We start from the raw sequence: 16,526 nt of genomic DNA, 5'->3' as shown, positions 1-16,526 counted from the left end.
CTCTTGCTCTGGGCTGGTCCCCCAGACAGAGGGATATCGTCTCTCTTGTCCTGGCAACCCCAGGCAGAGAGCTCTTCCTGGCCTGATCCACCAGAAGCAACGCTTTCCTTTTTCCTTTCCCAGACAAACACCACTGGGCAGGAACTTGGAATTATGGATAGTTGGTATATCGTTCCCCAAAGCGTTGATGACGCAGTGTTGAGTTCCCGGAAGGGAACGTCTCGGGTTACGTATGTAACCCTGGTTCCCTGAGGGAACGAGACACTGCGTCTCTGACCATAATTCCCGCATTCCTGCCGCGCTTCGCTTCATTCCTGGAAGCTGAAGCCGGTTTTTATAACGCACGTGCTTATATACTTCCTGGTCGCTGACGTCACCGCGCCGGTGACGTCACTCCCGTCGTTCTATTGGCTACAGACTGATTCAGAGGCGGGTTCGCCAGTGGCATTCCCCAAAGCGTTGATGACGCAGTGTCTCGTTCCCTCAGGGAACCAGGGTTACATACGTAACCCGAGACGTTTTTGATTTGTCTGTTTAGTTTATTTTTTCGTTGCTGTCGGTTTCTTTCTTTTATTTGTTTGTTTCTGTTTGTTTTTTTTGTTTTTTTTTTTGTTTTTTTTAGTAGTTGTTTAGTTTAGTTCCGTGGCGGGGTGTGAGAATGGAGGCTCACCCGAGTGGGTGGGATTCATCTCTTTCACTCTGTCATGGAGTAAGGTGCGTGCCTGTTGCTGATGCATCTGTGGAAGATGTACTTGTTGCTGTGGGTGAGCAAATTGGATTTGAGAACATAGTTTCTGCCTCGCGCATGAACAAGGCCGTTGTAATTTTCTTGAAGGAGCAGAGGTTGGTCGGTCGGTTGATTGAGAGCGGAGTGTGGGTAAGTGGTGTTTTTTGTGTTATTTCACCGCTGATGCCCCAAATAATGGATTAGAAAGAATAAGTTTCTTTAGGAAAGTGAATAATAGTTTAAAAGCTTTTGATAAGAAAGCAGTTTTGGTTTTAGGTGGTGATTGGAATTGCACCTTATATTTCACTTTAGATAGAAATGGTGAAGAACCATGTCCTCCTTCAGCAAGTGTTTTAAGCAATATAATTAGGGATTATGATTTAATAGATGTTTGGAGAGAGCATCATCCAGTGGCAAGACAGTATAAATGGGTAAAAGCTTCTAGTGATCATATTAGTTCAGCAAGGCTGGAAAGGTTTTATATTAGTAGAAGTAAGAATAATAGTGTAAAAAAAATCAGTTATTTCCCCAAATGGTTTTACGGACCACCATTTGTGTTTAATTGAATTAAGCTTACAGTTTTTTACAATCGTTTTTGCACTAATAACAGAACCGTAATGTCTTTTTTCAAAACTCTAGACACATAATTCACAACCAATGATCAAAATGCACATTTTTCGAACCACTTAACACATTCTTCAAATTCTTGGATACAATACACATAAGCCAAAGATAATTTGTTCATTGAACTTAAATCACCTGTTCAAAATGACACAACTTAACATCAAAGTATTACTATTTTAAAATGCAACTCACACATTACATCTGAGATGAGTGTGCATTCATTTCATTACAAAGATTGAACTATCAGTTGATACATCTGCTTAAAATGATAAGTAACTGTTGCATTACCCTTGAAGCATAGCTTTTATGGAAAATGGATGTTTCAGGATAGATCATTTGACACCAGTTACCACAGAATATGACCCAGATGGACTACACTACACTCAAAAAAGGTACAAAACTATACCTTTTAGGGTACAAGTAGCTGTCACAGGGGTGTTACCAAGGGTACAATTTTTTGGGTACATAATTGTACAATAAGGACCCATTGTGTACCTTTAAAGGTACCTTTATATGTTTTGTTGCCCAGGAACAAAATTGTACCTCTGCAGTACTTTTTTTTTTTTTTTTTACCATGTATCTATGGATGTCATATTTCATTCTTTATCAGATATGGTTTCTATGGCCCCATGTACCTCTTTTACAGAACACATTTTCATATTCAACATTACTGAATGCAAGATGTCATTTTTATGTTATTGCTTTTGTGGTTTTAATGAGTTACATAATGGCTACCCTGGTAAAAAAAAAAAGAAAAAAAAAAGAATGTATCAAGAACGTTGGTACACAAATTAGCCCTGCTGAAAAAAAAAAACATCCAAAACCAGCCTAGGCTGTTTGGCTGGTTTTAGCTGGTGGTTTCCCAGCCTGACCAGACAGAAAAGTGGCCAATACCCCTCTAAAACCAGCTATGACCAGCTAAAACCAGGCTGGTTGACCAGCTAAAAACAGCCAAACAGCCTAGGCTGGTTTTGGATTTTTTTTTCTTCTTCAGCAGGGCTAATTTGTGCACCAACGTTCTTGATACATTCTTTTTTTTTATTATTTTATTTTTTTACCAGGGTAGCCAATAACTCATTGAAACCACAAAAGCAATAACATAAAAATTACATCTTGCATTCAGTAATGTTGAATATGAAAATGTGTTCTGTAAAAGAGGTACATGGGGCCATAGAAAACATATCTGATAAAGATTGAAATATGACATCCATAGATACACGGTAAAAAAAAAAAAAAAGTACTGCAGAGGTACAATTTTGTTCCTGGGCAACAAAACATATAAAGGTACCTTTAAAGGTACACAATGGGTCCTTATTGTACAATTATGTACCCAAAAAAATTGTACCCTTGGTAACACCCCAGTGACATGTACTTGTACCCTAAAAGGTATAGTTTTGTACCGTTTTTTCTGAGAGTGTAGTGTAGTCCACTTGGGTCATATTCTGTGATAACTGGTGTCAAATGATCTATCCTGAAACATGCACTATTTTTCATAAAAGCTATGCTTCAAGGGTAATGCAACAGTTACTTATCATTTTAAGCAGATGTATCAACTGGAAGTTCATTCTTTGTAATGAAATGAATGCACACTCATCTCAGATGTAATGTGTGAGTTCCATTTTGAAATATGTTAAGTTGTGTCATTTTGAACAGGTGATTTAAGTTCAATGAACAAATAATCTTTGGCTTATATGTATTGTATCCAAGCATTTGAAAAATGTGTTAAGTGGCTTGAAAAATGTGCATCTTGATCATTGGTTGTGAATTATGTGTCTAGAGTTTTGAAAAATTACATTAAGGTTCTGTTATTAGTGCAAAAACGATTGTAAAAAAAACTGTAAGACCAGCCAACCAGCCTAGGCTGTTTTTAGCAGTTTTTTTCAGCAGGGTACAATATACTGTAAACTGTATACTGTACCCTGCTGAAAAAAAACAGCTAAAACTTTGAATCTATTTTTTTTTTCCCTTTAGAAAACCTATGCTGAGATTTATTTTATCAGTAAATTCCACATTACAGTATTTCAATGATACCTCTGTGTCTGTACTGTTCTCAGTCTACAGAAAAAAAAAATGAAACCTGAATCACATATTTTGTACAACTATATTTAATGATTGTACTAGCAAAAACACATTGAAACTATGGGTAACTTGTGTATGGGTGATCTAAAGTAATGTTCCTATAATATTTCATAATAAATTTGTTTTTTGAAACAATGCTTTTGTTAATGCAAGGCTTCTTTAAAGATATGAATGCAATATGCAAAGTTTTAAACACTGGACAGGCTGTGTTACAAATAATGACTGTTTTGAGTTTTGTATCTAGAGTTTTGAAAAATTACATTAAGGTTCAGTTATTAGTGCAAAAACGATTGTAAAAAACTGTAAGAAGAATATTTCAGACTCTTTTTAATCTTTGTGTTTTAGAAAAGTATTTAGTCCAGTGAATTTTGTATTTGGTCTCAAATATGTTGCTGCAAAGAAGAAAATAATGTCTTTGATCAATTTTATGGTGGGTGAAGCAAAGTTAGCAATATGGTTGACAAGAAAGCGGAAATTGAAAAGTGAATGTTCAGTGGATCCTGACTTGATCTTTAAAACACTGCTAACTGCAAGGGTTAGAGCAGAATTAGCTTTTTATAAAATGACGAATAATTTAACAGTTTTTAATGAAATTTGGGGAATTGAAAAATGTTTGTGTGTTGTTGATGAAGAGGAAAATTTAATAATTCTTGTGTAATTTATGTATTTTTTTTTTTTTTGGGGGGGGGGGGGGGACTTCATAAAAGAAAAAAAAGAGAAAGGAAAAAAAGAAAAGAATTGAAATTGTAAGGAAATTTTTGAATAATAAAGTAGTAAAGTAGTGTAAAAATCAAATCTCTCTCTCTCTCTCTCTCTCTCTCTCTCTCTCTCTCTCTCTCTCTCTCTCTCTCTGTCTGTCTGTCTGTCTGTCTGTCTAGTAACTTCATTATTAACTGTATTAGTCTGCTATCAATGGCTCAAGTCTCCATTACTAGGTCTAAAATGACGTTTTGGAATTAGCCATGGAAGCATTGGATGAGATATGTAAGAAATTAATCCTACTCGCAATAGCGTTTTAAGGACAAAAAGTGGATGAACATCTTGAAATATATAATCTAATCGATGTTTTGAGGTGTGCTAACCGTAGTATAAGTGGAATAATTAACTTGGGTTCGATGAATGTTTTGAAAATAATGCACACTGCACACTTCGCATTGTGGCCACATTACCACCTCGGGTGTGCATTATTTCATAATAAGAATTTAAGAATTCAACGGCCCATCACAAATTATTCCTTACGTAAGAGGAAAAGAAAATGCCATCAAAACATTTCTGAAGATGGTCAGTTCCTCTCAGAGATACATACGTACATATAAACACCCAAAGATTTCTCTTCCTATATTTCAAGCATCACAAACAGTGAGTTTGATCTGCCTGGTACACTATTTCCTCCTTTTTACAGATTTCATTAAAATTCCACATTTTGGGAAATTATTGCAATCCAGTTTGTGTGCAATTCTGGAGTAGAAACCGGTTCCGATTTATAGCCGGTTGATCAGTGCATCTCTAGACTTAAAACTGTTCCACACTGGTAATTTTAAACAAGCAAGAAGAGCATGTGGAGATCATCTCAGTAGTTTAGCATTCAATCTGCCTTTTCTGTTTTCTGTGAAAGGCACTGGAAATGTTATCATCATGATTAAATTATATATTAGATAATAATATTCCCATTATTGCTAATATGTTGGGGTGTGGTTTTTAAATGTAAACAGTCACAACAATTTTATTTGCATTACACTATTTACACATTTATCAGCATGTAACCCAACTCCTGCCCCTAAACCTACCATTTGACAATAAAACACGGTATATAACAGGCAGATACAACTACAATCATAATTTATTTAAAAAATATTAACATTCCAAGTCTTCTGAGGCAAAACGATTGATTTGTGAGTGGAATACAAACAATCACTGTCTCTATTCACCGTAAAGCTCAGATCCTGTGTGCAGTCTGTGCACAAATTCAAAAATTGCCACCAGAAGTCAGCTTTGGGTGTGAAATGCCATTGGCTCTTGTTTGTCTCGTGAGTGATTGCGTCATGCAGATTTTTTGGGAGTATCTTTTTAAATGAGATGTGAGCGTGGGATTATTTTCAGCAAATTAAAACATTATGATTTAATCTGTTCTTCACATAAAGATATTGTATGGTTCCAGAAGACTTGGAATGCAACACAACTTGTTTGTAATACTTTTATACTGCTTTTTAATGGTCTGTTTTTGCAATAACTAATGTGATCGTTTGGAGCTCTTTGAAGCTGCATTTAAACTGCATTTTAGAAGTTTAAACTTGGGAGCACCATACATATCTATTATATAGAGAGAAATCCTGATTTTTTTCCTCAAAAAAAAAACATAATTTCTTTACGACTGAAGAAAGAAAGACATTGAACATCTTGGATGACAAGGGGGTGAGCACATTATCTGTAAATTATTGTTCTGGAAGTTAACTAATCCTTTAATGTAAATTACACACTTTTTTTGCATATTATCTTTATAATACATTATTGTTTTATGTTGTATGAATGTGAACTGTTGATTATTCCTCTGAATTGTATTGGTACAATACGTATGTAAATATCATTCTTCCCTGTGTTTTCATGGAAAAAAGGGTAAAAAAAACTTAGATTTTGTTTGTATTTTGTAATTGTATTCATTCATTAGTTCATTAGTGTTGCCTGTCTTTTGTATGGAGTATTAAACATTTGAAATTTACTGGAAATCATATATTATGAAAGTTGTTTTTTTTTTTTTGGGGGGGGGGGGGGGTGGAGATATAAACAATATATTTCCACTATCCATCTCTTCCATCAAGAATAGAAACTATTGTATGACTTAGACTTGTTAAGACTTGTGTGATAATTTGTGTTAACTTGACATTATTTGCTTGTGTAAAATGAGTTCAGCAAGATAAGGTCAAATCTTATTAAAAGAAAATAAATAATTTTGGCAAAAGAGGAATTTTAGCTTTTAGAATAATTTCTAAGATGACCACAGTGGAAAAGGCAGCTCAAAAGCAGCACTGTCAGTATTTCTGTCACACAATGACACAAATAATATCACGCACTCACCCTTGCCACTCTGTGTGATGAAGAGGATGATGAGGGCCACAATAATGACAAACAGCAGAGATACAATTGTCAGAAGACCAATCTCCAGTGATGTCCAGCTGGGCTTTTTTTTCTGAGTGTTGTTGTCAGCCATGGTCTGCTGTCCCTCTGGGGCAGCCTGTAGAAAGTCACCTAAAAAGAGTTAAAGTAATTCAGATTCACAGGTAATTTCACAGTGACTTTCTTTGAGTGTGGTCTCTCTAAATATAGAGATTTTAGACATGCACAGTCAACACTTTGAGCTGTTAAGGTTTCTGCAACAGGGAATTAATCATTGATCCCGCTATAACCCCCCCCCCACACACACACACACACACACACACACACACACACTTGATTCACAAATACTGACTCCAGTGATACACAGGTTGAAGCACTCACAAATGCACACAGGCACGCACACAAGCCGAATCAGAGACCTGACTCTGCAGATGGGCAGCCCCTGCTGTGTTCTGGCTGACATGACAGGACCCCGACCTGGGGACAAAGTCTTAAAGTCTCCTTTTAAAGCAGGCTGACACTTTCTCACACACATACACAAATACACAGCATCCCAAGAAAATACACACAAACCCAAACTTACTGCGGCACATTCACACAATCTTGTCTCTTTCAATTTCTGTTGTATTTATGGATAATAAAAGTAAAGTCTCTTTAGCAACAGGGGGCTGTTTTGGGTGGGGGGGGTAATGAAAGGAAAAATGTCAGGGATAATTTGGAAAATTAGTCACTTCTGGCAAAATTGTACTTCCAGGGGGCAGTAGCTCTTATCTCAGTCACATCACAACATCTGCATGGGTTAGATCCGTTAATCTTGTGGACTTTTAGAGGAAAACGTGTGACTAAGTGTAACAATTTAAACAGGGGCTGGTTTTATAATTACACTGCAGTTAATAATACTTACACATGAATAATAAACAACTTGTAAAACTGTAAGCTAGAGACAGGCCCACTTTTTATCACACACTTCTATAAACCGTTACACAATTACATGAAGATGTATTATGCCTTATATATTATATAATTGCATATTATATTACTGTAGATTTGCTAGGACACCTTACTGTAATGACTTCATACATCCGCATTCACCTCACCAAATGAATAAGTATGATTGCAAAAATGGCTCAGAGAAGTAAAGTTTGTTATACAAGATCTAGTTTAATTTGTTGGCCACATTCATACATAAAGCACAAAAGAATATATTTTAAAAAATGTATTTATTTATTCAGTCCTCACTGAACCCCACTGCCTTTTATTGTATTATTATTATATTATTCAAAATATCTTGAAGAAAGAAAGTCATACAGGTGTGGGTGAGGAAACTATGACTATGACTTTTTTTGGTAAACTATATTCCTTTAGAAGTCTACATAATCTAATAATTATATTGAAAGCTTAGAAATCACTGTAAAAGGTAGAGGTGAAGTATTTTGTTTTTCGGTAAAGCTAAATTTTGCACTTCACCTTTGCACTTTACAGAACGTAACCGTGCCTTAGAATGCTTAGTATATGCTGTCAGACTGTAGTTTCCTCCACATGTGCTGATAATAGGCCATTAAAGAAATAGAGAGTAATGTACTCTGAGCTGGATAATTGAGAGGCTTTACTTGCCACAGAACCGCTCCGGGACTTCCCACTAAATGGCAGTTTTACGTGTTTCCATGTAGAGATCCAGCCTTTATAGCTGATACAGAGAAAGTCTAAATTTCAAAGTCTTTTCCAGAATCTCAGTTATCAGCAATATGACGATTTGGTGCTCAAGGACCTTTTTTTCTGTAATAAATCATTTTGAAAGCAGGTGTATTGCATTTGTGTGGAAACCGTGACACAAATGTTTAGAATTCTCTGATAAATTGAAAATTAAAAACAACAGCATTCATTTGAAATAGAAACCCCAGACCAATTACCGTAATCCATGCTCATTGAGCTTGAGTGATTATCCTATTCCACCATATACACCACCGCTCAAAGGTAGTGTATAAGGTGGTATATGATAATCAATGAAGCTCAATAAGTATGAAATACTGTAATTTGTACAAAAAAAATTAAGAGATGACATATAGCTGACAGCCAGCAGCAACATCTTGCACCATATGTAAGACCAGAATTTTTTTTTTTTTTTTTTTTTTTTATAGCTATGTTCTTTGACAACATTGTAACAAAAAGTCATGCTAATAAAGAGGTTGAAATTGAAATGGAAATCGGTTGGGAACCTCTGACTTGTGACTAATCCATTTCCATTCTCTTTAAAGAAAGATATAAACAGAAGATAACAGACAGCTCACTTTGTTTTCCCCTCTTTTTTGACCATCCCTTATATTTTCTGCTGTAAAATTAATACCTGAAATGTGACCTCTAATTATGTCAACATACATTCTCAATATCTTGAGGAAGTTATTACCATTCATTCACATTCTTAAAAATCTTAACCACATATATCTGGTGGACAATATCTATACCAAATTCTATTTAGATAAGGTACATCTGCAGCAATGAACAAAACTATGTATCTCTCCCAGCCCTGGTCTGTGATATTACCCTAAGTGGCTATGTAACAGCTTATGCATGTCCTCTGACTCCCCACTGTGGACATGATCAGAGCTCAGGGCAGAACTGTTTCTCCTTGTTTATCTGCTCGTGACTGCTACAAGTCTGGAGCAAATCAGAACCAAGGGCGTCTTCATCAGTTTTGACTTTTCAAATCCATCTAGGACACTCAGTCAGGGAGTAGATTTAGATTATTGAAAAAGAGGGGGGAGTGTGCAAGAGATGACAGATGCGTCACTCGCCACACAAGGCATAATCCTGACATGAGAGTCCCAGGACCCCCGGATCGGATATCGTCTGACGTATGTGGATCGGCAGGGAACCAACCCGCCTTAGCGGGGGTACTGCATCTCCCTGAAGGACTAAGGAACAGGAAGACCTTTCAACCTAATCTCTTCCAGCACAGTCTTGCTGGTGTGTTCACAAACCAAACTAAATAGACGCTTTAAGAAAATGAATCATGTTTTTACTCCAGGAAGTTATGGCAGTTAACCACTCCGTGTAAAGGATATATTTGTAATTTTTATTTTAAAATACTATCCTGTCCCCAACCTGTGGACATAGATGCTGACATAGGCTTCAAGATCCCCACCACACTAGAGGATGGATACCCGAGCCGAGCCCGACGGGACCCGACGGAACCCGACGGGTCGGGCCGGGTTCGGACAGATATTTAGAAAGGATGCTCGGGTTCGGGTCGGGCTCGGTCACCTCAGCGCGATAGTGCGCCCGTGTTATAACGGCGCTTTTTGCCCAGTGTGCACTGATGCTCTCATCTGTTGACATTTCCGAACGCTTTTTTTACAGTGACTTAATAAAAGCGGGCTTTCCACACAAAAAAGTGCATGTGTCATTAGTATGAGTAAAAAGAGATTTTAACTGTGTCGGGCTGGGATCGGGCTCGGACATAAATATCTTAATGCTTGTCGGGCTCGGGTCGGGTTCGGTTACTGCTCTGTCGGACTCGGGCCGGGCTCGGACAGAAAAATGCGGCCCGATCCGCACTCTACACCACACTGGAAGATAGGGACTCTGGAGAAAATATGTATGTTAAAAAATATGCAGAGATTAAATTCATAATGTAGGTTGATGTCCCCGAAGCGTAAGTTTCAGGGAGAGACTATCTTATCTCATCTTATCTTATATTTTCTTATCTATGTATCTTGAAAATGAAAATATTTTTTAAAAAAAATGTTTTGTTTGTTTTTACATAGACTGAAAATCAATGTGGAGTCAAAAACAAAATGCACAATGAATAAAAACATTGTTCAATATATCTTATTTTGTGTTACACAGACAAAAGAATTTGAACAACATGACAGCGAGTATATAGGTAAATATGAGAGGACTCATTTCAAAAGTTCTTGAACTGGAAAAACCATGTCAATTAATAAAATTGGATAACTACATGGGCGTTTTTTATAATGAATAGGGTAAGACGGGGGACAATGTCCCCCCTTAACAACAGTGTACATTTACTTTTAATTATAACATTATTAAGATAAATATCAGCAACCTAACACTTTTTGAATTTCTCAGTTTGTGTAAATCCATGTGGGGTTCAGAGTAAAAAAAAATTGTATCCACAATAGTCTCACACTTGTGTAGTACACATGTGTCACTTTGTTTTATAATTACAATGTACGTTTACGAGAAACAATATGCCCCCGGGGGGGGGGGGGGGGGGGGTACATTATAACATGTTAGGGGCACATTGTAAAATTACCATATTACAGCTTAAAATGTTATTAAAATATGCAACACACATCTAAACAGTATAGTTCAGAACAATGTGGACAATTGAATGAAACACATTCAGACTATATTGAGAGACACTGCCCTTCCTCCACACACAGCTCTAATTGAACAGAAGACACATAAACGAGCCAAAATGCTATACATTTCTTGAAATAATAATTTCTGAACATTAAACATCGATTGTCGGTCTTTATTCACCTGTTTTTGGGGGGGTTACCTTTAAATAAAAAAGTAAAAAGTGTAAATTACATTGCTAATGTCATAGAATAGCATAGTTTAATAATAGCTGGGCACATTGTAACGCAGTGTTACAGCGTTCCCCATCTATGGAATTTGAAACTGGTAAGTGTCTTCTGCTGGTCAGCGAAGCATTAATATACCTAAGTAACAGATTGGAGATTAAAATAATAGCAGATTTATCTAATTTTAAATAAATACTAAAAACTGAAATAAATTTACTTCAGCCAGAAATATAGTTTTACTATGGTAAAATAAATATTCAGTGATATCTTCAAAAGGCGTTTGAATTTTGGCACACTTTTTTTCTCTTGATATAGCAACTAGTAAATACCGTAAATTTGGTTTTGCTAGCATGTGTGGAAATACCTAAACTACGTGTGTTACTGTCACGGGTGCGTGCAGGAGTAGACGAGACGATAGACAATATATACAAAGTACAATATATTTAATATAAATCTCCGAGTGGAACAAGGCAGGAACATACACACATCTAATTCACAACAGGACCGACAAAGAACTGAACTCAAACACAGACTCTTAAAGACAGACTAATGATCAAACACAGGTGACACAGATGACTAATAATTACAAGGACAGGTGCAGGGAATCACAATGACGAAGGGCTAAACCAAATGACAGATCAACGGGGGGAAGACAAATGGGAAAAACCAAAGACAAAACTGACATAACTCTGACAGTTACATTTAACCTTGCGTTAGTTTGTGCCCCGTGTCCCGTACATACAGGTATACGAATATTTACATATTAAACTGCCAATAGTTTGCAGCACTATGAACACAAAGTGAAAGATTACACTTAATTAGCCAGGTTTTAATCAAAAGCAAAGATGTCTAAAATGAACATCTAATTCATGGAATTATTAAATAATAACCTGTAACAATCTGGTTCTGTTCTGGTTTTCTCTTAATGGATTTTTAGTTTCCAGAGTTAACTAGTTAGTCCTAGCTATCCTTGTTTTAACCCTCATTGCTGTTTATATCTTGCCTTCAGTTTTTCAGTTCCTTGTCTTGAGTTAATTTTGCTGTTACGTGTTTTCCCATCTTCTTTCTTCAAGGGTTTAATTTTATCTTTTTACTTTAAAATAAAAATACACAAAAATGGACCATGCAGATACACAAAATTAAATTAACTAATCCCTGTTTAAAATAACTAAATCTTACAATTGTTATGCAGATGAAATGTAAATAAATAAATAAAAATTGTGTATCCAGCCTTTAAAAAATTAGGAAATGTTATCTTTATCCAGTAAATCAGAAACAACAGGAAAAGTCATGGAGACTTTGATTACTGTTGTTTACAATGGAGTCAAAATGGTGGAAAACAACATCTTAGTAATTAGTAGTAAATTAGATAAATTTCACAGTGACAATTACCCTAAGCAATTACCCTAGCAATCTGATACGTAAGAGAAAGTTGCCTCACACTTGCTTCAAAGATTTTAGGTTGGAGAGCAACTGTGAAGGGTCACCCATAATGCAAATTTAGTGCTTCAGTGCAGCTTTTACTGTAAGAGCTTCTGTTTGATTTCTTGTTGGCACTGCCATGGTGAATCACAGACTTGGCTATAATATATGCCGTCTGTTTCGCTTTTGGCACAGCAATGGTGAATCCTCAAAGCACACAAATACATCCTCATAAGCTCTAGATGACTTCTCCATCAATGTGTAATCCATATAACAGCTCTCAGTAACTGTTGTGTTTGTACAGCTCATAGAGAATACATCTGTACTGTAACTAAACCACACTGTTTACACTTAATGTCTACACTAAATGTCTTTGATCATGCTCTAAATATTTGATGCTGTTAAACTCAGCAATATTGTCCCAATGTTTATGTAGAGCTTTAAATACTTTATAGAAACAATAGCCGTATCCACAGAATTTTTTGTTCTTGTAAAAATGTGCATCTCCAGACGCTCTTTTCTGTGGTTTGGCACTCTGGCTGAAGTTTGACAGGAAAACATAACAAGGCGTCCACAATTACATTCTATTTACAAGTCTCACAGTGCACTTCTAACGATGCCAGTTGGGACATCCGATTTCTGCATCTGCCATGGTCTTAATTTGTTTCCATGTTTGCATGTGCTGTATTTTCACAACTGTCCTTACCTCTCATGAACACTATTAAATAAGATAAACTGTTGCACAAAATATCTTAAGGATTTGTACAAAATGGTTAGTTCGTGGATTGAGGTGTGAGTGCTATCAAATGCATTTAAGGAATGTGTCATATATTGTATTTTTATTGCAACTAACCCAAAGTCAGCCTTAACCTCAACAATAAAATCTTTAAAGCAACATCCAAATTACTCTGTTAGTAAATCCCTCTGTTAAAATAACTTGGTAGTTCTATTGTTTGTTTGCTTATGTTTAACATGAGTAAATGTAATCAGTTATGTTCATGTTAAATAGATGGAACAAACTGAAAAAAAAAAAAAAGGAACAGAAAATGTGAAGATTCATGCCAATTTAGCAACATCTATATCTTTCAAAAGTGCACAAAATGAGGTAATACTCAAAAAAAGTGATGTCAACTGATAAGCACACATTTACATCTGAAAAAAAAAAGTGGAAGAAAATTGGAAAAATGTGCCTATATTACATTTGTAGCTGGCAGTTCGGAAATTAAATGTCCAGTGAGTGTTGCTAAAAGGTTAATGCTCTTTTGCATTTGGAAAAAAAAAAGTACCACATACACTAAACCCTACCCTAAACTTAGCCGATCATGTTAACAAAAGCAGACATGAAATAAGAATGCATTTGCTGAAGAAAAGAAACGTGTCATTTTAGCTTCTTTTTAGTGTTTGTGCTCTTTTAATGCTGTAACAGGTGAACTACCTAGCAAGTTTACTATATGTCACAAAACCCATATATATGGAGCTGATTATGTGAAGGATTATGTGATATATATGTGATATATATATAATTTTATTTTTACATTTAAAATCACTGGTGCCATGTGTGAGGGGGTATTGCAAAAGGGATTCTAGATGACTTTTATAAAGGTAAAGATATGCCCAGCTGAACTGAACAAATTTTATTGGAAAGTAAATCACATGCTAATACAGGATTTAGTCATAAAATATGTAATGTATACTGCTTAATTTTAGATTTTTATAAAATATCTGATCACTTGTAAAACATTGATGTACAGTTAAAATGCTTAGGAACACGCATGTTCTTTAAACAAAACCTATTTATCAAATACCTGTAGTATCTAAAAGAATATCTATTACAACTACATCATTTATGTTTGGTTGACTAGAACATCAGCAACAAGATGTACAAAGCTGGACTGAGTTTGTCAGGCTTCTTCTAACATCTGTCAAATTGTCTTTTGTACCCTGCAAGATCTCTAAAACACCTTCTCGCTTAATTGCAGAACTATAATACATTGTTTTCTTGGGCTTTATAAACTATAACAAAATGACGAGGACTTCAGGTTTGATTTTAAGTGGAACATGAGAGAGAGCAATGTCATTCAGCAACAGGAACATGATGGTAAATAAGTAATGAGTCTGTTGCATTCTGAGTTCATTGCACATATCTCAAAACCTAAAATAAATAACAATCTCACTCTTGTGTTAAAACAACTGACAGATGTATATTAGTGCAGATGTTTCAGTCATGGAGGTTTGACATGTTCAAAGATGTAAAAGACACAACAGGCCAGACAATGCCCAGTTTTTTCCATTCTTTGGTGTTTTGGAAAAACTGTTTATTAAAGTCTATCAGCAACCATAGATTGTTTAAGCATGTTGTGCTGATCTGAGATGAAACACTCATGACCCCATGGCTTATCATGTGTTCAGTAAGAAGGTGTCACCATTGTTGTAGCTTACAGGTCCTGTTATGTACTTTCTCTACGTCCACACACACAGTATGCAACAACATTTATCTGAGACAGCCTGAGCAGATAACATATGTCATATAAAGTTTTTAAAAATGCAAAACATGACTGAAGCGTTTAAATTTCCATTTCAGCCCATGATAATTAGACTGTAGAGAACTGTTTAAGACCAGAGAGTGTTGTAGCATGTGGTGAGTTGTAAAACTGTCATTGTAATGAAATACATGACCATATCCATCCTATTTATATATGTATTTAATATCTACGTACAACTAGAAATATCATGGCTGATTACATGAAGATCTGTAACACTTTCAATATTCTTCTAAAGACTGAACAAAATTAGACAAAAATGTATTCTATTGCTTTTTTTGATTGTCAGTTGTTTCCTATAGTCTGTGCATATTGTATTATGTGTTACACTAGTAGGGTATAAAGAGCACAGTTTTGGGATGTTATACATTTTTATCTACTTTTATTTGTAACAAACAAATATGTAAATATTTGCAAGAAAAACACTAGTTAGAGATGTACAGTAAAATGTTTTACAGTGCTTGTGGTCACTTAGGTTAACATAAATGCCACATAAAAAAGACATTAAATTGCCAAGGAACATGAACATCAGCAGTTAAATTTGTATCTAATTTTAGATTTACTTCATATTTTTATTTATCTGAGATGCTATTTAAAGGCGGCTAAATACTGAAACGTATTAAGTATGCAAACAGTACTTTCAGAGCAGTGTGTATGTTGATATATATTAATAATTACATATAATAAAGACATGGCAACAAATATTATTAAATAAAACCAGAGAATAACAACTTTAAGCATTTCCCCAACCAGTGCCTAAATTAAATATTTTGATCAGCACACCATGTTTCTAAGTCATGTGCAGCATGCGTAACGGACTCACCAGGTGTCTCTGGAAATTTACGATCGATGATATAAATGGGCATCACCAACCGATCAAACATCCATCAAATCCGTGAGAAAGATAACCTCCTTCCAGATCGATGACTTTTAAGAGTATTCTGGGTTCCCAGGGTATCAATAACAAATCATTCAGTGCTCTCAGTTCCCTTGGCTACCTGTTAACGTCGCGATAACGGGGTGTCCTCGTGTCACACAGTTATTATTGGTGCGCACAAGAAAGCACCTGGAAAACGCCTTAGGCTTAATTCAGCGAAACGAACGATGTGAGACAACAGCGAAGTACTTAAGTTCAGCCGGTGTCTAATGTTGCCTCCCACGAAAGGCGGTGTTTAGGAGTGACTGAAGCTGGCTGCAATGCCAGCTCGGAGTCGAGCGCGCAACTGTGCGCTGATCTCGCACCAGTAGATCAGCGCGTAACTCTGCGCTCCACTTAGATGCGTACATTTCAGTCACTTCTGCACTTTTTCTACAATCTGTAGGGCTTTACCTACTGAGAGAGTAATACAAAGACATTAAGGGCTTCCGACAGTAATTTTCGGGGAACAATCCTTGATGTTCTTCTCGCGCAAAATGTTCTGTTGGCTAACTATAACAGTTAGCTATAACCGTCAACTGTCTTCAGTGCGTTTT

The 16,526-nt window shown here is 36.0% G+C and overlaps 1 protein-coding gene across 1 annotated transcript in view; it reads right to left on the bottom strand.

Moving 5' to 3' along the window:
- Positions 1 to 16,150, bottom strand: part of LOC141345585 (neprilysin-like) — a 53,104-nt gene extending 36,954 nt beyond the window's left edge. Inside the window, exons 1-2 of the mRNA XM_073850458.1 lie at positions 15,877 to 16,150; positions 6,503 to 6,673 (exon numbers count right to left, since the gene is read on the bottom strand). Of these exons, the coding sequence (XP_073706559.1) occupies positions 6,503 to 6,673; positions 15,877 to 15,937 (232 nt within the window). The 5' untranslated portion in view covers positions 15,938 to 16,150. The remainder of the gene's footprint in view (positions 1 to 6,502; positions 6,674 to 15,876) is intronic.
- Positions 16,151 to 16,526: the final 376 nt, after the last annotated feature.

Source organism: Garra rufa, chromosome 11 (assembly GCF_049309525.1).
Source record: "Garra rufa chromosome 11, GarRuf1.0, whole genome shotgun sequence".
NCBI classification, from domain to species: Eukaryota; Metazoa; Chordata; class Actinopteri; order Cypriniformes; family Cyprinidae; genus Garra; species Garra rufa.
The sequence above is the reverse complement of the archived record's forward strand: the minus strand, read 5'-3'. Positions and strand labels throughout refer to the sequence as shown.